Source organism: Numida meleagris, chromosome 5, assembly GCF_002078875.1.
Source record: "Numida meleagris isolate 19003 breed g44 Domestic line chromosome 5, NumMel1.0, whole genome shotgun sequence".
In the NCBI taxonomy this organism is placed as follows: domain Eukaryota; kingdom Metazoa; phylum Chordata; class Aves; order Galliformes; family Numididae; genus Numida; species Numida meleagris.
Window position 1 is genome coordinate 66,638,172 of NC_034413.1, and position 25,564 is coordinate 66,663,735.

The window sequence follows — 25,564 nt, forward strand, 5'->3', positions numbered from 1 at the left end:
CCTCAAAAACAATACTAAGCATTTCATATATTTGAATTAAAGTGTAAGATTATACCATAATTATACCATGTTGAATACAAGAAGTACTCATCACAGTATAAAACATCTTTAAAAAAACTTTATAGGTAAAAGATAGTAGCTTTTTAATTATCTGTTAGGTGAGAAGGCGAACACAAGAATAAAAATTAGCTCATTATACAAGTATTCCAGAAGTTATTATTCTATCCATCTACCAAGAAAGACCCACATTATACTTCTAATACTAGCCTGCTCAATGACTCGTGCTGAGCAAACTTTCCGTGCTTTCTCAGGCTGGAAAAAAGGCTGCTTTTAGCCACATTGTAATACATGGAACCAGGAAATATCCCTTCCAATTTCAACAGTCAAGTTTATAATTTAGTCAAGAACACATGTAACAAGTATACTCTTGAGTACAGAATCAATAGAGCAGTCAATTCTGAGACTGTTCTTAGAGTTTCTGTTTCATTTGACTTTCTTTCTATGAACATATTTGAAAGGTGGAACGTGTGTTTGAAAATGATTCATATTCATAATAGGAAACGAGTATGAAAAGTATCTTTTAAAATGTTGATAAAAAGGAAAATATATCAAAAAAGATTGCAAAAAACATTTTACAATGCAGTCTTTACATATTTATAAGTAACATACAAAGCATCTACAATTTGAAAATTACCAAACTAAAAAAAAAATGAAGTAGTAGTTTGACCAACCTTTATGTCTATGAGATCCATCCATGTCAGAAAACTCGATATGATTTTCATCAGCCCAATACAGTCTGCGGTTGACATAATCTATTGTAAGAGCCATAGGTCTAGATATCTGTGTTTCTATGACAACAGTTTGACTGGAGCCATCCATACCAACACGGCCAATGTGAGGATACTCGCAGCAATCAATCCAGTACAAGTACCTAAAAAAACCCCAACAAAATACAACAGCTGCTTTGTTTTGAGATGCAAAAGTAACAGTACATAATTAATTTAGTTGACTTCAAGAATATTATTCCATGATCTTTCCATTTTCTAGATATCTTGGGGGATTTTTCTAGAACTGTCTGTAACAAATAGCGTTGGAACAGCAGTCCTCATGTTAGATGAGCTTCTAAGCAACTCACCATGAACTAGTGAAAAGTACATTTAAATTGCTTAGGCTTGATATTTTGGAATTTGAGGTATTGCCAAGATTGGACTTTGTGAATCTCACATCCTACACAGAAGTCGACACAACCAAACTTACTACAGCTATTATATTACAATTACTTTTTTTTAATAATAAAAAAATAAAAATAAAAAGGAAAAAAAAAAAAAAAAAAAAGAAACCACCCCAAACAGAAATGCATGACAAAACCTTGAATCAACATTAAACAGTTGCTTCATACCCAGCTTGTGGGTCTAAGGAGAGATCTCTAGGAAACTTCACTCTTTTGCTCACAAGCACAGTAGGATATAAGCCATTCACTTTAGACACTTCAATAATTCTCTTTTCAGTATCAGACCAATATAGATTCTTTCCAATCCAATCAACAGCCAGTGCATTGGGAACAGCTGTATTGTGGACTACCTAGAAAAGCAAAAATTAGAAAAATCTAATGAGGCTAAATCCGGGCCAAATTTTCAAATGAAAAACACAAACTTTCTCCTGAAAATTAAATGCCCTGATTATCAATATTTTCTCTGAATACTGTACCAGTGCACAATGACAGAACAAAACTCGCAGCATGTTACCACTCATTCATTCCTTGTTTAAGAAAAAGGTCAGACATAAGACAGCAAGTGAAGAATTCCATGCTACATATCACAACATCAAGAAAAATGTAAACATATGTGCTTAATAGTGGATTTGTGAACATATTCCAATATAGAAGCAAAACAGGCTATGTGAAAGTGAGGACAGTTTTATTTTATCCTGGATTATTCATAGCAAAGACACTGAATTATTTTCATTGTCTCACTCCCTCTTCGCTGACAAATAAACTGAACACCAAGGAAAACTGTATATAAAGAAATAATAGATCGGTTTATTTACTAAGCTTTCCTACTTATACATCTTTTTTTTTTTCTTTGGCTTGCTGTAAACCTCACTGAAGTAAAAATTCAGTCAACTGTCAGTTAAGTCATACAGAATTTAGCTCATAAATGCAGTCCTCTTAGTCCCTAGCTCTATGTCAGCCAAGTTCCAAATGAAATTTAATTTTACTATGACTTGCTAGATTATACTGTGTATAGGTATACGCATACATTACTTCACAATTTAGGTTACTGCCATGAAGGAGAATTTCCCAAAACACTGAAAAAAATAATTCGAATATTGACATTATTAATCAGCAGTTACCTTGATGTCACTTCCATTCAACCACATTCTGTTTATCCTACTTCCATTTGGTCTGCTGGAATCAATCCAGTAGATGAACTCTTCTCTATAGTCAAAGTCTATCGCAATCACATTGTTTAGTCCCTAAAAACAGGGAAAAATAAAATCAAGTCAACTCATTCAAGTAAGTTTGAATATAGAATATTTGATAACATTCAGAATGCAAATTATGCTGCATATAATAGTCATCAAAGTGCTTCATTTTACTGACTGCTATTTCTGAGGACCTCTCCTCAATGTACATTACTTCTAAACAAACAGAATAAGAAAAAAACTTATAACGGAAAGAAATATGGTGACAAATAACTATTGCATCTCAAAAAAATCAGATACCTTGAAACTAAATGAAGCTGTGACATTTTCAGTTCCTAACGTTAAAAGGAAATTTCAGTAAATACTTAACTTTTGCTAAATCTTTTTGTTAATTACTACCTTTGGCGTTACTTTGGAAAACTATGGGGAAAAAACAACACCTCACAACCATTTCCATCTGATGTAAGTATTAGAATACTATCTCACTGAGGAATGGATGTAAAATATCTTTCTATACAGAAACGTCAGCTCTCTGGAAAACGTGAAGGCATTCATTTTGTGACACTAAACTCAGAAATTGTATAACATTTACTATCTTTAGTAGTTACTTTTTATTATTAATAACTATAATGTCAAAAAGCATGAATTTTAATCTCAGAATAAGGAGGTTTTAAGCTCTTGGATGCTACACTATGCTAGGCACACATACATATATTTGTAGTATATACATTAAGTATAAAAGTTAGAGATGAGGCAGGCATTTGGAAGTCACCTATGGTTCCAGTTACCAAGCCAATACATCAAAAGAAAGAGTGAAGAGTGGTGATCATAGCTGAGGTAATCCTATAGGCTGGAAAGAGTAGTAATCATGTAATAATGGCTTTTCAACCCAAATGGCAGGTAAGAAACCGAGGTATTACTTTCAAATGATGGCCCTCATTTCCTTATCTGAGAACAGGAAAGCCTTGCCTTATAATCTTCTTAACATTCTGACTTGTAGTGAAATCACAGTTAATATTATACAAAGATGTTGTTATCAGTCAACGATGAAACGGCACCAGTGAAAAGAATAGATGCAGCCTGCACTTTTAAAACCAGAAGATCAGGTCATCAATTCTGTTATCACCCCAATGACCTTCTACTCTCAGGTATATAGGCAACCTCCCTCGTTAATGAAATTCATAGCTGTAGAGGGAATGCTCCGGACTAGCTAACAACGAAGAACAATATTTAATTGCCTTGAAAGTGATATGTAGCTTATCAGCAAACCACAGTGTAATAAGTTAAATCTATCTTTTGAGCAAAACATAGAGGAAAAAAGTGATCAGGCAGCATAAAAAAATCAGTAGAGAAAGCCTGAAACAAAGCAGTATTGGAGGACTACTCATTTTCAAAAATCACATATCCATGCATGCAGTTTTAGCACATAAAAGTGGCTGCAGTTCTGTCACTTGTAATTGAGCTGCAAAACAGTCGTTCTCTTTTCCTGCTACTAGCACACATGCACCTACAGATAAAGTCCCACTCCAAGTTCTTAACAAAGGAGACCACAGATGAATGAATACAAAAGTCTATCAAAAATCTATATCATTCTAGAAATCAAAGTCAGTAACTTTTGAAAAATAAGCTTTATCTCCACATCTTTTAAAATTCTGTATATGTTTCTGAAGTAACCAGGCTGATAGATGAATTTGACTGCCTTCAAGTCTACGGCTGCAAATATTTTCTTTTGGATGAACTTAGCCCCAGTACCTTTCATAAAATCAACTGCAAATAGAATTGTTTCTGTATATTTGCAACAGAGTTCTCTGTCCAGACCACACCTTCTCTTCCTGCCCTGGATAGTCCTTTAAAGTCCTCCTTTCATTATTCTTTGTTTTTGTTTTTTTTTTCATTTAGTCTGCTTTTAGAAGGAATGCTGAAACTTATAGTTGACATCAGCTGCATTAGCTTCTCATCTGTTACATGCGGTAATATTCATATTCTAGCCTAAAATGTGTAGTCCCCTTGATGCTCCAATACAAAAATAAAGGAGGTAAATAGTAGGTAAATTATAAATAATGAGGAGGAAGAGTCTATCTACTTTGCCTATGGAAACCCTATGGATTTTGATGACTATGAGAGAATGAAACTGAAGGCAAATAATATACATGAGATATAATTCAAACAGTTGAACTGTTTATGTACATTTGGATAAAAAAAAGGAGAGGAAAAGGCTGATGCATAACAACTCAGAGAAGACTGAACAAACTCCTGCTTTCAGCTCCTCTGCTCTGAGTTCATATGAGCAATTGTTAGAATGACAAAGCACAGATCAAATGCACAGAGAAGGGCGGTTTTGCTCCTTTGCCAGAGGAGCTCTGGTATTTACCTTCACCTGGCAGATGTCTGAGAAAGGGTTAGAGCTGATTCATCATACCAATACAGGGACAAAAAGATGTCCTCATGAGGAAGACAGCTCACCTGTTCTGCTGGTATAGCTCCCTCTTTGGCTTTCGAATCTGTATATTTTCAAAAATGGCTTATATATAGGATCAAAGACTTCAAAAGCTGAAGTATATATTAGACTAGTAAATTGATATGATATGGAAACCACAGATTCTCTTCAATGGCTGGAGCTACATTGTTCCTAATGTAGTGAAAAGGAGTTCATTAAATTCAAGTCTGATAAAGCACTGAGCCAATCTGTCAGCACCAACCATAAAGAAAATTGACTGTTGCTCCCCTCTTTTCACAGGCTGCTAGCAATAGATATACCAGCAAAAGAGGAGAGTCAGTGAGATGTAAATGAGAAACCGTCAGAAGGATTTCAGAAGAACAAACAGACAAAATGCTTGCTATGCTTAAATAAATTCTAATGATTAATGCAAGGTGATTAATTGTGCAACTACTGTTCTGAAAACCTCAACACCTCTCTTGTGACATTAAGATGCACAGCTTACTGACACAAGAAGTCATAAAACGCCTAATGCTATTGACTGGCACAACTGATTTTCTAGTCTCTTTCAATTGTTATATTAATATTTGAGGAAATAGATGTTTTTCATTAAGACATGTTTTGGAACTCCAATCTGTGGTAAATAACTACACTTAGGTGAAGCATAGAAGCAGAGCAGAAACTGCTAAAATGATAGCTCTGTACTTACTAGGCAACTGGGCAACTATTTTGGAAGATATTTTCAAATAGTGGGTTTTTTTTGCATAATAATTTAGAATAATTACACAAAAAATCAGGTTTAGCCAAGGACACGTGTTCATGCATTGTAATACTGCAAATATTGTAATTGTGTTAAGCTAAATCAAAAAACTTATATGGATTCTGACAGTAATTAGCCCAAACAATACACGGCTGTATATACGTGAATATACTTTAAAAAGAATAAAATATATAAATTGTTCAAAGCATACTGCAGTGGATGAGGACCACAAATAACATAATTTTTGGTACAATCAGAATGACTGACAAAACAACTGCGCGAGTCTTAATCATCTCAAACTGAACTAAGATAGTCAATTTAAAATTTTATGAAAACTGTGAAGGTATTGCAGTTGTTCTGTGTTGCATACAATGCCAATTGTAGGATGATATTTCTTTCAGTTGCACACGTTAAATAAGAATAAAAGTACGGAGTTAAACTTAGAGCACGGTACTATGATTATACCTGTTTCAACAAAGTGTAGTTGGATCCATCAGTGCTAATTTTTCTTATTTCATGATGATCAGCCAGAATTAAGAAAGGTTCCTCATCTAAACCCCGGGAGAAAGAATATATTAGACTAGCTGTTACGTTAATTTATGGAAAATCAGGAATACAATGCTGAAATACAGATGGTTTGAAAAATAAATGTTACATGCTCTGATCAATGTTATGGATGAAAGAAATATTTTAAACATTCAAATGCTCCAAGAAAGATCAATGATGCAGTATAAAAATGAACCAGGCAATCAATTAGTATATCTTTCAAAGTAATTTAATTTTTTGCATTTGTAATACGGGAACCATACTGCATTTTATGCTAATTTAATGCCAGAGATTAAATTTGAAATAAGTTTCATGCCACTTGTCTCAATTTGAACACTTTCAAATGATCACTAAGGCACTATTGTATTTTTCTGTTGCAAACCAAACACATTGTGAATATTGCTTTTTGAGATGTCAATATCCTAAACATTCTACGCATAATTATACAGCTATTTGGACGCAACTTGGTTTTCCAATTCTGAACTTAAGCCAGATTTAGCTTTTTTTTAATCCCAGATTTCTAGTTCATTAAACAATATTCCTTCAGATACTCAATTATGCCATCACTTTAAAACATCTCTGAAACTGACATATATAGTAATAAAAAACATCAGTCTGTCTTTTTTTTTGCCCTATTAACAGACTCATATAAAAAATACTAATAGAAAGCATATTTAAGACTTGCATCCATAACTCCAACGTTCTATGATTCTGAGATGTAATGTGCTGTCCTTCCTACTCTACTCTTGTCCTGAATACCTTGTCCCACCTTACCCACGTGTTTAACTCCTGAGACATTCTTCATGTCATAACAGATCTGAGGCACCATGCCCAGCACACACTGTTGGTGGGTTGTGGAGAAAGCTTGCAAGGTTCTGCTCTGTTGTGAAGTTCTCCAGGCAACTTATGCAAGAAACCATGATTATGCCAAACATTCGCTTGTTGGCAGCTCCTCTCAATACAACCATCATTGCCACAGCACAAACAGCTTTGTCATTATCAATTTGAAGTCTACTACATTACAACTCCACTATACAACTATCCCATTAGGTCTTTCAGATCCCCCTCTTGTCTGAGCAATCTATAGCTTCTCAGTTTATGAGTGGCTTACAAGGTGAGAGCCAGCAGTAAAGTAAAAAGTGGATCCTGCATCTCTATCCCATCCTGTGCTCTCTGATCACTCAGGGAAGCACCTGGACATTAACTAGAACTAGATGACCTTTAAAGGTCCCTTGCAGCTCTAAGGATTCTATGATTCTATGTTTCTACGAACACGAGGGAAACAAATAATCCCATCTTCACACCATTTAGAAAGAAACTATATGGTTTTGATAAAAATAAAGCAAATATAAGAACCAACCAACAAAATGAACATTTTCTGCAAAGCTGGAAGAAGTAGGAGTCTGCTCGAGCTGGAGATGGTATCTACTATAAATAAAACCCAGCAGAAAGCAGTAATGGATTTTTGTTTCTTTTCCGTTAACATTTTGCTCTTCCTTTCACTGATCTAATGAATCCTACTGACTGAACTACATAAAAATAATATCAGGGGCATGGAGAGAGGTGTGAAGAAATAAACAGCATTCTTGTATATTTTCAACTTTACTGTTTATTGCATATGAGAGTGGAGAATTTTATATGCTCTAGGAATAATAGATTTTGCAATTTCTGGTTTACTTTCCTGGTTTTTTTGGGTTTTTTGTTTTTTTTTGCCATGCACTCGTTAAACGAACATAAACATAACGCTATTATTAAGCAATTCAAAATTAAAATTACATGATTTTTTTTTAAACTGTCCTGATAACTTTTCTAGTAACAATAATAATTCAAACTATCATAATCCATTGTAACAATTCACCAAAAATACTTTGAGTACAGTACATACTAAAAATAAAACTTATTACTTTCCTACTATTTGTTGAAGTGAGGTACTTCGAAGTAACTGCTTATCTTGCACAAAAGAGGAGCAAAACACACCTTGGAGATAAGGAATATCACAAATTACAACCATAGGTTAAAAAAAAAAAAAGCAATACCTGAAAGGGATTTGCAGCCATTTAGGTTATCGGGCTGTATTTCATACCCATCTGCACACAAGCACTTGTATGTTCCATATGTATTGATGCATTGCTGGCTACAGGGAAATCCAGATGAACATTCATCAATATCTGTACATGTTTTGCCATCATCCTTCAGCTGGAATCCAGGCCAGCATTTGCACTGGAAAAAACACCCAAACAAATACATTCATTTTGAATTACTTGCTGACTCTTTTTATTATCTCCTGGGCATGTTAGCATCATAAACTTCTTCAAGTATCCTCAGTTTTTTAGGTAATATTCTAATTGCATTGCTATTCATACTGTTAACAGACAGATACATGTACATTTCCTCTCAGCTACTGGTGGGTGTGATCATAAATACAGTTCCCTCTCAAATAACGCTCTTGTTAGAATGATGAATTATTGTTTCTACTTTAAGTGAAGAAAAAAGCATCTTTTCAAAAATCTGAAAAGGATTTGTTCATGAAAATGAACCCTTTGTGGTATTCCTCATTTTCAATTGCACATGTGTTTATTTGGTAAGGCCGATATATAATTTTCGTAATTTTTGCCCAGAGATGCTGTGAATGCCCACTCCCTGGAAGTGTTCAAGGCCAGGCTGGATGGGGCTGCGAGCAACCTAGTCTAGAGGGAGGTTAGCAGGGGTTTGGAACTAGATGATCTTAAAGGTCCCTTCCAACCCAAACCATGATTCTATGAATATTTTGAACTGTTGATAACCTCTATCAATCTGTGCAACAGATATACTAATGTGAATAGGAACTCTGAAGGTAAGACACTCCATCACAAGGAAGTAACACAGTAGAGTTTTATTACAACCATGGAGTAGTTAAGAAACACTTTAGAACTGATGTTACATTACACCATATTTTGTAGATATTCACCTTGTATCCAACAGGAAGATCCTGACAATCTTGAGAGCAGCCACTAACTTTCTTACTGAGGCACTCATTAATGTGGCAGCTTTTCTCATCAGAGCCATCGCTACAATCTTCTTTGTTATTACAAACATTACTCTGAGGAATACACTTCCCATTTTTGCACATGAAGAAAGAGCTGTTACATGACTGCTCTGGAAAAGAAAAAGAGGACAACTTTGTGTAGTTTACTAGTATTTTGAAAGAAATTTCTCATGGATCAGCTCTAATGTGAGCATGTAAGAGCAAACAATTATGTAAAAATTGATTATTAGCTTCTTAATGGTAGTGATATAAATCCTTTTTAATCTTTAAAGGTTTATTCCTCTGCTGGAAAACATGTGAATTCTCCTATACATTTGTTTTCATTTAACTGAGAAACTTCTACTGTATCTCTGCATAAAATGTAAGTGTTGTAAGATTTAGAAAGTATGGATTCTCTCCCCAGCGAGAGCTGTGGTGTTTAGTAACACAACTGAATATTCTAAAGCATCTCCTTTTCTGATGACTCTGTTATCTGTTTTCTACTGCTTGGAAAACTTACAGCAACCCATCCTTGACAAACTTGGTCAAAATTGGTCAGCGTATTTAAGAGACTGACCATCTCTCTTAGAAGATTACATAGAACAAGTTAAAATGATGTGCTGAAAATTAGAATTCTAATAAATACATTACGTATCATTTTTTCAATGTAATACAAATCAGCAGTACAAAAAGTTACACTAATAACACAGAACTTTTACTATCATATAGAACTAGATTTAATTAAAGTTGTCTGTACTTCCTTCAGAGAACTTCTGTAATTAGATTTTAAAGTTAGATTTGGAAAAATTAAAGGGAGATCTAAAGTTGAAATACAAGATAACTTGAGGGAATTTTTCTCCCGTAACGAATGACTTAGTTTAGAAAAAGGTCACATTGTTAAATGGGGAGCAGTGCTAGACACAGCTACAAATTCATGTACCACCAGCTATATGATACAAATCCCAAGGCTTTCACAGTTTGTAAAATTCATTTGCAGTTTTTGAGATTATCCGAAAACTCTTCTATATGTTCATGATATTAAGATCTTCAGGAGAACTGTCAAGAGACGGGTAACAGAAACTTCTAATGTACTCACTGAAGTTTGAAATTTCAGCAATTATATGTGGTTTATCAAAGGTAAGGAATAGCACACCAGCAAAGCACTGTGTATTTAAGATACAATATTTTACATTTGACTAGCTACAATCCCAAACTACTGATTTCCAAGAAGAATGGTTACACAGGTTATTAAAAAAATTAAATACGGACCTGAACTTTTGCACTTTTTGTTTATAGGTGCTTCATCAGAATGGTCCGGGCAGTCAAAATCACCATCACATTGCCACTGGGAATTTAATAGGCATCTTCCGTCAGCACAAGTGAACTCTCCAGGATGACAGCGACGATATCCTAAAAGTACAGTAATCAATGATTTCATTCTTTGCTCAATACTTTTGACATACAATGTTGTATATACAACATAATTTAATTAAGATTGTCTTTTGTTCCATAAATAGATACAAAGCAATATATGCTTATACACAAGTGTCTACCAAGAAAATAAAAAATCAAATATCTGTTATGCAGCGCAGTATAGTCCTGAAACAATTCCCACCAATGCAAAGTGTAGTTATGCAGCTCTCACATAAACATAAGTACATTTTCCTAAGTAATTTCCATAAGTAATGTAACTCTATCCTAATTTTTAGGAAACAGTTTTCCAGCAGCTATTTTAGAAATTACTATACCCACCAAGTAGTTTTACAGAACTCTTACAACACACAAGCTTTCTCTTTGAAACATGTATAATCATTTTAACCATTCTAAGCATGTATTTTCAAAGGTTTCCACAAAAAAAAATGAATATCTATAAAATTTATAAATTTCAAAGTTAAAACGTTAATATCAAGTTGAATTTATTAATGCATGAAAGCAAAGAGCTTTCTTTTGCAATAGTGACTTTAAAGTAACAGACCTTGCAGAAGGCCCTATAGTTAACAGTCTGGAACTTTTCTGTTTAGTCTACTTTCATGATACTTGCCACATTCCAGTGATTCATCTGATCCATCTCCACAGTCATCATCATGGTCACATACAAACTGTTTGGGAATGCAGATGTTGTTATGGCACATGAAAGCGTTCTCATCGCAAGTGTTATTAGGAGCTAAATAAAGTACAGTACATAAAACAAAGATGAAATAGGAAAAAATAAGACAGAGGAATTTTCTTACAGAACAGAAGTTAGTTTCAGTGTGTACAATGTAAATAACTTGCATCATAACACAAATAATGGCAGAAGAATTTATGCATCTTGGTAGTGATGAACAAAGAAGTAAAGGTAGCTAGCATCTCACATAATCCAACACAAAAAGGTTTCAGAAGTTGATCTACAACTAGTTGTCTGCAACTTAAGGTCTGCCTCTGAGAAACAAAGTTTTGAAAGTACAGGTTTCCTTCCTATGTTAGTCTGCTCCTGAACAAAAGCTCTTTAAAAACCATAAATACACAAAATATCTCAACCTAAAAACAGTGTATCACAGAATATGCATTCAGTGAAAAGACCTCATTTCAGTTTTTCTAATCCACACCATTTTTTGTATACCAAAACCTCTAATGACACTACTACTGAACATCTGACACACAATACAAATGTATCTCAGAAGACTGAAATCAATAGTTTGCAGGGTGGGAAGATGTCGGCATTTGAACAATTAGGGAGAAGAAATTGGAGGCAATATTGTATTTCTGTTTATGATGCACAACTTCCCTCACATGCAGCAGCATTTTCTTCTGGAAGAAGAAGAGGACTGTAGACAACAACCTTCTAATTTTCATCAGTAAACATGGTGTGTAATATTCACGATGTGACACACACACTGTTTTTCAGCTGGTGTGCATCAGTATATATTAACAAAATCTGAAGATATTAGGCTGATTAAAACATTTAAGGATCCTGCTACGTGTTCTTCATGTGGCTGTACTAACAATCTTGACAATATAGAGATATGACACTACAGAAACAAACATCTGGATATCGTAAAGGCAAAAGTGCCGAGCAAAGAAATACCGCACATCTTATCATGCAAACATACCACAGCCTGCTGTAGAGAGTTCATCACTTCCATTTGGACAGTCTCTTTCACCATCACAAAGCCAGTGTTGAGGAACACAGGCGTGGGAGCCTAGGCAACTGAATGTCCCCACCGCACACGTCACTGAACCTGAAAAATAATATGAGTGGTTGCAAAGAAAATTTTTCTTGGTACAGAATGGTAAACATACAGGCTAGCTTGTATCGTACAGTCAAATTTGACAATTATATCTCCCATTTTCTCTGTGAATTTACTGTAAGGAAATGTAATTTACCACAATTTTTGAAAGCTGTCCAACAGAATAACTTTAAAACCAACTCTGGGCTTTCTGTTGGGACTGTCTGAATAAAGGAACTACTCTCATAAGCCACACAATCCTAACATAACTATACTCTATGCCAAGAGTTATTCAGAACTTGCATGCATCAGCCCCATATACCTAGAACAGAACCTAGAAGAATATGGACCACATGCAACAGTTGAGGGAAAAAGAAAATCTCCAGCAGTTCCAAAGCAAGTAACTCAACATACTGCTTGACTACATATTTGGTTGTTTTTTTTTTTTTTTAACAGGACTTTCTCTAGACAGAATATTAAATCCTAGTGTTCATTTTCACTCTGTTTTGAGTTGCTCAATCCATTACTTAATCTTCTTAGTGAAATATACTTGCTATACTTGCTCCCTTCCTGCTACCTTCCTGGATCCCTTGGTCTCTTTCTGTATGGATGGTCTGACATGACACAGAGCTAAAATTATTCTACTTACCACAAATAGCATCACTCTCATCTAAACCATCTCCACAATCATCTTCACCATCACAAGTCCATTGCTTAGAGATGCACTTGTTTGCAGAGCAAGCAAACTGATTCCATGAACAGGACGAATCTAGGAATGACACCAGCCACTGCATATTTTAGGTTCAAAACAGTACTGTGCTCCCTGTAGTTTAGCCAAAGAAATCCTCAGCACAGAAATCTCCACACTAGTTCTGTCTTCCCAATTGTGGTGTATTAATACTCTCTAATACAACATAATCCTTATCTCTGATTTCCAGATGTTACAGAGTCTGCATTCACCAATACATTTATAAAAATAATTAATTATATAAATGGTAAAAACATTCAAAATGAATATATTCTAATATTTTAACTCACTTAGCTATTAGAGTGAGAAAAACCTTTAAAAACATAAGGCTAGTTTGTGCACTGTCGTGTGGATGTTTTAACTATAGTGAAGTGCTTTACATTGGGCAGAGATGGCACAGTCCAAATTTTCCAACTTTACCTCTCTTGATACAGCAGTATTAAATTCCATCTTTAAAATACTTTATGTTCTTTTCTCTCTGTCTCAAGAAAATATTTTATTGAATGTTTGTTGTCCCATTAACACTTTACTATAAGTTGAAAATAACGGCAAATTTCAACGCTTACAAATCAGATGGCAGAAATACTCTAAATAAATGCTATTATGATGACCTTTTCATCATTTCAGGTGATGAAATGAAATTTAGATGATGAAATGAAATTTAGCCAGTCTTCCCTCATTAAGAACAAAATTTATACTGTTTTAACTGGTGACAAAAGGTTTAAATATTAGCAATTATAAGAATTTTCAGTAATTTAATCTGATTCAGAAATATAATATTTTAACAACTACCTCAAAATGGGCAAGAGTTGTCAGTAGGGAAAAAAAGACTGACTAATCTCTGAAAAAAAGAAGATTTTGCTCTTCAAGTAGAATTGAATTACAGAAATCATACATTCAATTAATCCATGCAAATGTAAAGGCTAGCTCTCACTACGGGCAAAATCAACCTGCATTGCTCCTCAGTTATGCAAAAGTTAAAGACCTTAAGAAATCTGAGATGGAATGGATCCTTCATGTTTTTCACAGTTTATACTGTATTTTATTCCCACCACTTTTGTTGTTACTTTAAATAGCTATACCTATATGGCCTCTGATACAAGAAATGTCTACCTTTATGCCATAAAGGTCTATTTTGTTTACTTTTTGCTACAGATAGAAAATATCCATATGAACTGATTGTATCTATAAAAATGTTTTGGTGGAATTATGAAGAATTGGTGCAACTGTTGGATGTTAAAGCAATAGAAAAGCCTGCATGAAAATGTCTCTTTAGGAGAAAAATATTATCAATGGTGCTTTCATTCTAGTGTAAGATAGGGTATAAAGACTTAAAGTAACGACTTTTGTCAGAAAATTTTGCATGAGAGACCTTTTCCATACAGCTTTATGGTCAGTCTATAAGATATATTCAAATACGTTTTGTTTTGAAAACGTGTTGGTGATTACAGAACTAGAATCAGATCGAATGCTCACCACAGTGCAGTTCATCCACTCCATCCTCACAGTCTTTCTGCCCATCACAAAGCCAGGTGTTCAGAATACATCTTCCACTAGGACAACCAAAATAATTTTCTTCACATGTGGGTTTGTTTTGAACTGTGATAAAATAAAGAATGTAATGTAAAATGGTCTCTACTAGTATGATTAGGAGCCTAATACATTTCTGCTAGATTTCTGAATACTGATGGACAACAAAGTGATTGTGTTTAAAAATGTAAAAAAAAAAAAAAATATTTATATTGTTAAACTGTGTTCATAAAAACTAGAAAATAGTGATGACTAAGTGTAGGGAGCTGAAATACTTCATTTACTTACAAAGGAACATCAATTAAAAGGACATATAATGGAAAAAATAGTTCAGTTTACAATTTTTATGTAAGGTAAATCAAAACTGCTTGTCATTTTACACCAGCTAAAGAAATTGCCCTTTTGATCTATCCTCCAGTATTTACAAGATAACCTAATTAGGGCAGTATTTTTTGTCACATTCATTGAGTTAAGCAATAAATCTGATGCATGTACTGACTGTTGCCACCGAATTTTATCACTGACATTGGAGCCAGAGATTTAGATTCTGTCATGAATGAAAAAGTCATTCTTCCATGCTTTATTTCTTTGTATAGGCTGAAAGTCATGTAAGATTTACTTTAATGAATGCTCAGAAAATAGACATGAGGAAAGAAAACATGATAATAGACATGGTTTCAAGACATAAGTAGAAATATTAGTCTAATGAGTGGCACAGATTATTTTCAAAATTTCAAGCCAAGCAATATTTACTCATTCTGAGCACTGAAGATCACTGAAACTCTCTGCTAAGGTTTCTATTACTTCTTTAATATATCAAGGCTATTTATACTGTTGTTTGAGTGGTTTTTTTTTTCCCTTCTCTCTTAAGAAAAAGATAATAATAAAGTTATGATATATATGCCTTCTACAGCTGTGTGAGTATAAAAAAAGCATAAAAGAAGAAATAGGATGCCTATGATGGCTGAGTAGAGATTAAAGATAGGCTAAGTACAACCACCCCTAAATGAATATTTTTCCTTATTTTTTCTTTAAGAACAATGGCACTGAACAAAGCTAAGACTGTTAATGGGAATTATCATATTCATAACAGAAACAACACTCAGAAACTTAATGTGCCAGAGGCAGGCGGTTTTGAATGAGATAGCAAAGGAAATCACAAGCGGGTTGAACTGGAATGGTATTGCTTTCAAATAAAGGGATGATCCAGGCAATTAGTCACACATTAACATGATGGAACGTTTTGGAACACATTTGGAAAGACAGAATAAAGTAACACAAATAAATGGACAATGGAATAAAACGCAACATTAGTTTACTTATGCAACATTAGTTTACTGAAGCTATATCAGAGTAGCCTGAAAATCTTCTCTGGGATGGTAAAAACCCTACAAACAAAGGAAATAAAGTAATTCTAAGCTATTTTGAGCTCAAATACAGCTAATTCTAAGGAATTATTAGATAATCTGGAAAATATGGAGTTCAGAAAGAAAACTATAATTTAACATGCATCTGCCTACAGGGAGGATAAAAGTTCTTAATATGTTGTTTAATTGATGTTAGTGCTAAAGTTCCAAGTTATCTTCTGAATCTTTGTAATTTTTTCATCAATAAAGTTGGCACAAAGTAAATGAGAATTCTAATAGAAGGTCTTGATGACACAATGGATAATTACACAGACAAACAGAATACTAAATTGGAATAATCAGAAGATGTTAGTTACTAGGCTGGCAATGATTAGGTAGTATTCAATAATGTAAAATTCAAAGTTTTATTTTTACTAACAGTAATTCTTAGAAAAAAGAGAGATACTAGTCACAGAAGATAATTACAGTCACAAGGGAGTCAATTATCAGAACAAACAGAAACAAAATTTTAAAGTGCATATTCACTGATAGAAAGCAAAAGTAAGTTTTCATCTACTATACTGGATACTGGCTTGGTATATTCACGAGAGATGCAAGTCCAGAAGAGTAAGACAACATGGACAGATTCCTATCTTCAAAGGAAGATTTCTAGAATGCCTTGGCTTACTTGACTCCACTGCATATGAAGATTTAGGATACGATTACTCAAAGATTACAAGATCCTTCTCAGCATAAGAAACAAAATGGAACATATGTAAAGTTGAAATTAAAAGATTAATGAGTTTCTGGAAGATTATAAGAGTACTATGGGCAAAAAAAATTACTACTAATTTTTCATTCTACAGATTTATGTTTAAAACTCATGGTACAGGACAGCTGACATAAGCTTGATATCTACAGAGTTTCTTTACTAGTACAATATCTCTAGTTTGACCAGAAATTGATAGCATGGGTCCAGTCCTACAAGTGTTTATCAACAAACTTGAGTTCATTAAGTCATTTTCACTTTAAATACAGTTTATCACTTCTTTGTCAGTCACCAGCTTTGTATAGATATTGTAATTACTAGTCTCAAAATTAAATGAGAAGTTCTGCATAATACAGGAGGAAACACATAACTCTTCATTAGATAAAAAAATAATATTATAATTCATTAGTTAACATTAAATATCAACACAGTAATTGGTATTAAAGCTTGTACAATCCCTATAAAAATCCCCAAATAATAGAATAAAGATTTATTCATTACACCAGCTACATACTCATCACCACGATTTTGATTTACTGTAATACTTCAGAATTCAGGGTAAGCCATATAACTTAAAAAATAAAAGAAAGAAGATGCTGATACCATGGCTATGAGATACTGAGTATTTCTCAAGTCTGCAGAAACGACTTTCAGAAAAGCACTATATTTATGTGTGGGGGGTCTTCCTTTCCAATGTTACTACATAGGTGCAGAGGATAAATCTTTTTCAACACTAAATACTTTGTTATCTCTGAAGTTCACTAACACTACAGTCATTCTGATAAAAAATGCTCAATAAAATGTCACTGAAATAAGACCTGTCCTTCAAATTTATGTTACACATATGTATACCTTGAAATAGTATACATCTAACATATTAGTTTTCCAACTTATTGTGAAAAATTCAGAGGAAAATTTGGAACAATAAGACTCTTTGAACTGTAAAATACATTTGCTTCTTCCTTCTTTGAAGCTGCAGATTTCTACAAAAAAAAAAAAACAAAAAAAAAACCAAAAACAACCCAAGTTCCAGCAGTAAACACCTCTTCATTTTCTAGAAGTCTTGCACCTCAGGGACTAAGACTCAAGTGTACCATCATCTCTTTCTACTGACTCACAGCAGAACACTTGCAAAAGCAAAAATCCTGGATTCTAGTCTTGCAGTCTACACTAAGCACCTCAACAAAGCAAAATAGAAAGGTAAAAAAAAAAAAAAAAAAAAAAGATATCAAAAGGGAAAGAAACACCACCCATTGAAACAGCTCCTTTGTTTTCATGTTGGAGCTTGATATTTTGTGACTAGTGTTCTAATCAAATACAAATGAATAATGACAGACCTAACCTGAATGAAATATGAAGTTAGGTATTACACTTGTCTTCAGAGAAATGCATTAATTGGTAAAAATTTGCATCATCTAATGAAGCACAAAATAAAGACTAGTGAAAAAGCTTCATTAACATTACACTTATATTTGCGTTAAATATTCTGCATTGAGCAAATAAATATTTTCTAACATTTAAACAGAACCAACAACAACCCCAAACAAAAAAAGAACTACAAGAATCACAACACATAGGAAAATATTTTTCCAGAAACATAATTTAAAACTTTCAGTTTTCTTTTTGACAGTTACCTGGGCATTTTAGTTCATCTGTATAATCTCCACAGTCATTAGATCCATCACATATCCATTCTGGCAGTATACAAAGTGAAGTCGAATTACAGCTAATAAATCCTGTAGATTTGATTCCAAGTTTATAGAAGTAAGCACAGTTTGTATTATCTGGAAGGAGACAATAAATTACTGTATCACACATAATACTGATTTAAAGTTTTATTGCTTGGTTTTCACATTTATTTTGAGTTTGCACAGACTATGCCACTGCTGTTATCCAACAAAAAATGACTATGAATGACCCGCTATATAACAAGGAATAAGCATGAAACAGATGCTAAAATGAAGCACAGACAAACACAAACTTACTACAGTTCTTTTCATCTGAAGCATCTGCACAATCAATGATTTGGTTGCACTGCGCTGATTTTCCAATGCAAGTCCCATCTGCACAACGGAATTCTGTTGAAGCACATGTTGAATCTATAATGTATGGATACAAAAGGTATAAATTAACACAATAAACAGTTCAGATGAATATTATAATTATTATATTTATAGTTTCTGACTTTTAGGATGGTGCATTAGAACCTACTGTTCCTTCAAAAGGCTTAATATGGTTGAAAGAGTACATTTCTAATTTTTAAATTTCTTTATTGAGCTTCGACATCTCTCTTTAGATAATTCAACTCAATTTGAGATAATCATGATGTGAGGAGGAACAAGCCCTTCCAGGACAATCTATGAATCTCTACAATTTTTCATTTAACACCACATGGAAGTTCTTCCTTGTATACTTTTCTCTCTACCCACATTCAGATGTTTTCAAAGCCATGTAGTACTTGCATAAAAGTAGCTGCTGGAGCTGCATATGGTTTAGCTCTATGGTTTATACTGTGGCATAATTACTCCTCCAGTCTTTCTGGAGTGTAACTAAGGATTTGCATTATCTGCGAGCTAGTTTTCATTCATTGACAGAAGCACAATATAAATATTCATGTTTTAAAATGAAAAAACAATACTGATATAAAAAGAAAAACAATGCTGATACATTTTATAAAGGACATAAACATTGCAATGCATCCAAGAAGCAAAGAAAGAAAACTGACTACTTCAAAGACGAAACAGAGCAGCAGATGTAGAGAAGGAATAGCATATCTCTTATCCTTTCCATCCATTGCAAAGATACTGCCTCATGTAACACTTTAAGTAAGAAGCAGTAATACTATATTTGGAGTTTTATACAGCCAAAAAAAAATCTCTTTCTAGAGCACTGCAGATGTAAACCAAACTCAGTCTTGCTATCAGTCCCAACACGCAATCTCAATCACAGCAGTGAGCACCTGCTCTTGTTTAAAAACAATGAAGAAAATTCCCAACTCCTGTAATTCCAGTAAAAGTACTTGCATTTTCTAACTACTTCTCTTCACAAAATATATATTTGTAAAGTAATAGTCTGAAATCACCTTGGAAGTAACTGCCACTTACCTTTACAATCAAATTCATCAGAGTTGTCACCACAGTCATTTCTACCATCACATACTTTGTTACGTGAAACACAGCGTCGATTAGAACACGGTTTGAAACCCTTTCGACAGCCTCTATTTTCTGGAAAACAAGAACATAATTTAATTAGAGATTTGATATACCAATATCCTTACTCTAAAATCAAACAGACACACTCCAGAAAAACATTTTAAGCATATTTGCTTTGGCACACTTTTGTCATGCATGTGACACACAGCATTAGCAATCCAGATAAAACAGAACGGAATATGCCATATTTACCCCAAACCAAATTCAGCAAAAAGATGGTGTATAAAATAACAAAAATCTATAAAAATACAAGCTGTTTGATATTGCTTTTTTTTTTTTTTTTTTCCCAGTATTGAAAATAAGGCATCTTAGTAAACCTACAACTGACTGCTATTCTGGAATGACAAGAAACAAGTCGTTTGAGATTCTTCACCGGATACAACTTTCTTTCTAATTTGTTCCCATATGACTTTCTCTCTGTTCGTCCAAACTACTCTCCTCCCCAAAGTACTTTATGAAACTATAATGCTACAGGAAACGTTTCCTCTATCTGGTATCAACCTTGGCTATTCAAATGACACATTGAACTCCGGGAGTTAAAGCAGACATTTTCATAAAATTCTGGAAGAAGCATGTATAAAAATAAGGAGAAGTTTTCATACAACATTAAGTCGTTCCTATGGGAAACAAAAGAGATATCAAGGCTATGATGTGGATATCAGAACAATGAGAAGTCCAAGAGCTACAGGCACGCAATTTTTTTTCTCCATGTAGTATCAGTTTTATTTTGTTTTTTTTTTTTGTTTTTTTAATTAAACGAGTACTTTAGCATTTTCTTCTTGTTGTTTGTTTTGGTGACCAGTTGGAATGGGCTAGTAGAAAAGACACAGAGAAATCAATATAGGAGTGTATAACCTTGAAGGTGAAATGTCTGGAAACACTCACCGCAGTAAAAAAGTTTCTCATCAGACTTGTCCTTACAATGAGCAGTGCCATCACAAGTCAGTTGGTAATCAATGCATTCACCATTTCCACATTCAAACTCAGAATAAATGTTGCAAGTAGAATTTTTAGCTAAAAATAAAATATAATAACACATTATTTTTATACATTTTACACTTAGTGAAAATAAGAGTAATATTGGTTGTAATTTTAATATCTCTTTTCAAACATCTGTGTACAAAAAAAAAAACCTACAGCATCAAAACGTGGAAGCTCCCCCACACTGATGACCTGCAGGGCTGATTTGTACTTTTGTTGATACCATGCAGCATTAAGGACTGATATCTAAATAACAAGAAATTTTCAGAAATTTCATATTGGGGTGAATTCCAGTACAAGGTGGGAGAGACTGTAAACAACAAATGTGGCCAAAGATCCATGAAATTATGGGAATGGGAACATGTAGTGAAGCAAGCTACATCACTGAAGAGATGATGACTTTGCTACCACTGTTCAAATATGAAGTATAAATGTGCTGCAAATGTGGATTCTGGACAAAATGAAATCTGATCCTCTCTATCATTTACAGAGTCCTTAGAATAGCAATCATGTTTATCAAAGCGCTGTTTTTTTCTTTTTTTTTGCCCTTTATCATCATTGTTAGAACTAAGAATCCTCAATTAGGTACGTGTTTCATCTAGTTTAGTATAAGAAATGTTAAATAGAACACACATATCCAAACTGGAATTTAAGGAATTAATAAATATTAATGTTTTTTAACCTCACAAAAGTCTTATCAGATGTAAAATAGTTTAAAGCCTATTATATGCCAAGCTTTGCCAAAATTTGTAAAAAAAAAAAAAGAAAAAGTAAAAAACAGATGTTTAGAGCAATTTAAAGTATACAGGAGAAGTCAAATTCATGACGTGGGCCAACTGACTTTGTTACAGTCAGCTTCACCACACCACAGAAAAAGCATTGCATCAGCTAGTATTACTTACTCACACATCTGTTATCATCTATCAGTATTCTATCCCCTCTACATGAACAGTTCACTCGTCCATCAGGAGTCAGAAGACATAAATCGTGACAACCTCCATTCATTTGAGCACAAGGAGATAATTCACCTGAAGAATAAACAATAGAAGATGGACTCTGTTTTATTAAACTTGCTTCAGTGGCAAATCTATTAGAGACAGCAAAGATTGTTGTATTTCAGATTTATGGGCAATTGGTTCAAGTTTTATCAGTCAAATGAAAATGTCAGTATGTCTCAGAGGGCTGCATATTGAAGATAAACAAATGGTGTTCCCTTGAATACAATCACTAAACCTCCCCTCACAGCATTAAAAACCGTAGATATTTGACAAAAAATGATTTAGCTACTATCAAATTGGAAGAATGAACATAGCAGACAAAGTTCATTCAATACTATTTATCCCACCTTTGTTAGTAGCTCCAAGAACAAAAGAAGTTATGGAACGCAGTAAAATATTTTAACTTAGTTAAAATTATGTAGAATTCTTGAAATAGAGCATCTTCTTCTGAAACTTACAACTATTAGTATCATTGGCAACAGCAATAATGCCCATTGGCTGATGTGGGATATCAGAACGAAGAACTTTGGTATCTCCTCCTGTATATTTACTGGAACGCAGAATAGCTCTTCTCACCCCATCAGACCAAAAAATATAATCATCATATACAGCCAGGCTGAGAAAGGTGCCCGGTCCAGATTTGACAATTACCTAGAACACATAAGTACAAAAAAGAAACATGAGAAGGGTTGTTGTCTCTGAAAAAGAAATCTTAAAACCACAAGCTGTGATTCACATCACTTTATAGTTTTAGACAAAACACTTATTTTTCTACACGTACAGCACCTGAAAAAGTGCCACAACAACACTTAAAAGTTCATCCTTTGGTTGCCTGACAAGTCATCTTAAAGTCCGTAGGATTCAGCGTCAATCAAATTTGACTCTGTTTTAAGCGATGCTGTCACTGATGTTGCTAAACCTTGTACTTTGTACAGCCTGCACATCGATGTTCGCAGTAGTATCTACAGATCTGGACAAAGATGCCTGCAGATACAGCAGCAGGACCATGCAGTGGAGATCCTGGTGCTTGCAGTGTGGCCCTACTGAAATCCTGCTGGAGCTGCCCTGTCTGGCTGGCCTGGAGGTGTAATTAGCACAAATGGATCTACCCACTACTCCCTGATTCCTTTTTTATTTGCTGATTGCTTGTCTGCAACAAAAATAATAATAGAAGGCAATACAAGCACTTTGCTGATTTACACAGAGTTATTGATATTAATCTTATAGGATTTGGATCAAGACATAGACTGCCACAGTTTTCAGGAAACACACACACCCAAAAAAAAATCACACAGAAAAGAAATCCAATGCAGAATCAGTGGTTACTGTTCAACTGAAAGGAAAAATCATGTTTTCAAATCATAAAAAACTCCAAAATAACCAACTAATAACAAATTTTATAGAAACTGATAGCAGCAAATGACCCAAAGCAGTGCTCCCACTTAGGAGAATACAGGCAAAAACCTGTTCACATATCTCATCTGGAAGCACATTATCAACACAAGTGTAATGCCCAGTTAATCTGCAATCATGCAGCTGCAGAATATGCTTCCTGTTGTTTAACTAAGGGTGAATAAACTGCTGGAATGGGGGAGCTGTTATGTATGCTAAGCAGGAGGAAAAAAGCACACAGTTCTGTAGGAAACAGAGAATCTATATGACACAGAATACCATACACGGAACAGCTTCCTAACATACCCAGATGATATATAGGTAAAGAGAACCAGAAGGTACAAACTCAACTAAATTCAGTCAAGCATTCAGAAGAAGACCATCTCTCTACACATCATTCACAGTGTAGCCTATATTTCCACAGCAGGAGGTTTCACCTAGTTCTGCGCCGTTGGTTTTCATTACTGTTTGGATTCTTACTGCAGCAGACAACAACAACGTAAAATAAAAAGATTTCTTCCCCTTTCTAGTAAATCATTGATATACTCTACTAAAAATAATCATGGTATTTGTTGTTGATATCAAATGTCACAATTACCCGAATAAAAGTATTTTTTCATCATTGTACTATCTTTAAAGCAGGTTGTTTTTTTTGTATCTTTCAGTAACATTGTCAGAACAGCCTGAATAGCAGTTACGGTGACTGGGAAAAAAGGAGATCCTAAAACACCACATTTGCCAACAACAGTAAGATCATTTTGCCATAGATTTGTTCAAGTGAGATGTAACAGCCATCAGAATAGCTCCCTCTTCAGGAATTAATTTAATATTTTGCTTCTCTGTGTTGGAAACTAGCATGCTTAAGACACTGCAAATCAAATGCAATGCTAAATTTGCAGTGCTCCTGCTAATTTATTTATTTATTCAGATTTGCAGTTTGGTTGAATCATATATGGAAGCAGCTACTTATTAACAGGCCTGAACTTTTCTGCGCCATTTAAATGGAAGGTACTTACCTCCAAATATTATGACTTTTAGCCATATTCTTTGCAACAACATATGTATTAATTACGCATTACTAATTTTCAACATTGTGAATGACACCGAGAACCCTCATCTAGTGTTAAATTTAAGCCAATTTCTTAGAAATTTATGTGAGCCTGCAGGATTAGAAAAACCTTATTCTCAATATCCTTACAGATGTACCATTGTCTTTTCTTTAATTCCTTCTTTCATTTAATTCCTATTAGGCTATCCACACTGGATATCAAGATATTCCAGCAATCAGTCCCAAATTCACAGTGTTGCATCTCTATCACAGCCAGCCAGCTAGCTTCCACGGGTTAGAGGACATATTTCATCACTGGTTAGGGGATCACTTTCATTAAGTTCCATCCCAACAATGACAATGCAGTGAATCCCCTGGCAAAACAGTTTAGTAAGCCTAAGAGCTAGCAGGTATTTCACTCTTTGAATTGTTTCTGGTCTTCATCTAACACGTGCTAACAGGCAACATGGACATTTGCAAATTCAAGAAACATAGGATCTTTTCGATCAGATTTGCAACAGAAAAGCATCAAGAATAAAACATTGCATCTGCAGATAATGTATTTATGCTGCTTAGTAGAGAGCATTTAAAAAAGAAAAAATCACGAAAACCTCAATTCCGGTATTATTAATTTCCATGATTATCCACAATATCCTAGCTGCTTTTTGAATGCACAAAAAAAAAAAAAAAAAAAGCTCAGAAAGCAGCCCCAAATGTAACAATAAATTATGATAATGGGAGGAAAAGGAGCTGTATCTAAGTGTTAGGAGCTGTATGTTTGAAAAACATCAGGTTTATCAACTTTTTTTTCTGCCTTTTTATTTCTGCTGGACCTCATCTAAAAATTCACACAAAAGCAGAAGAAATTCATTAGATATTTATTTATAGAGAATGGGCTAATGTTTATTTAATTACTAGACAATCGGTCAACCTTATTAAAACATTTGCCTTCTAATGGATATTTTTTTCCTTCAGGTTATTTTCCATATCTCTTAATTTAATATAGAGGGAATAAAGCAATGTGATTCTTCAACTCAGAGCCATGTTCAGGAACTTTGTGCATCTTGGTGTAGTTGCTCACGTTCAGATCCCAGTGAGAATCTTTTCTGTGACTTCTTTGCACATTCTGTTTTTACTGGACTTAGACATTTCCCCTTTGT

The 25,564-nt window shown here is 34.1% G+C and overlaps 1 protein-coding gene across 4 annotated transcripts in view; it reads right to left on the minus strand.

Annotated features, from left to right (window-relative positions):
• Window positions 1-25,564, minus strand: part of LRP1B (LDL receptor related protein 1B) — a 603,435-nt gene that overhangs the window by 87,929 nt on the left and 489,942 nt on the right. For all 4 annotated transcript variants that reach the window (XM_021398823.1, XM_021398822.1, XM_021398824.1 and 1 more), the window contains exons 44-60: window positions 22,423-22,615; window positions 21,869-21,994; window positions 20,871-20,999; window positions 19,878-19,997; window positions 18,759-18,872; window positions 18,408-18,557; window positions 14,605-14,727; window positions 13,030-13,149; window positions 12,264-12,392; window positions 11,213-11,335; window positions 10,441-10,581; window positions 9,115-9,302; window positions 8,204-8,387; window positions 6,087-6,172; window positions 2,353-2,475; window positions 1,400-1,581; window positions 732-931 (exon numbers count right to left, since the gene is read on the minus strand). In XM_021398823.1, the coding sequence (XP_021254498.1) occupies window positions 732-931; window positions 1,400-1,581; window positions 2,353-2,475; window positions 6,087-6,172; window positions 8,204-8,387; window positions 9,115-9,302; window positions 10,441-10,581; window positions 11,213-11,335; window positions 12,264-12,392; window positions 13,030-13,149; window positions 14,605-14,727; window positions 18,408-18,557; window positions 18,759-18,872; window positions 19,878-19,997; window positions 20,871-20,999; window positions 21,869-21,994; window positions 22,423-22,615 (2,431 nt within the window). The remainder of the gene's footprint in view (window positions 1-731; window positions 932-1,399; window positions 1,582-2,352; window positions 2,476-6,086; window positions 6,173-8,203; window positions 8,388-9,114; window positions 9,303-10,440; window positions 10,582-11,212; window positions 11,336-12,263; window positions 12,393-13,029; window positions 13,150-14,604; window positions 14,728-18,407; window positions 18,558-18,758; window positions 18,873-19,877; window positions 19,998-20,870; window positions 21,000-21,868; window positions 21,995-22,422; window positions 22,616-25,564) is intronic.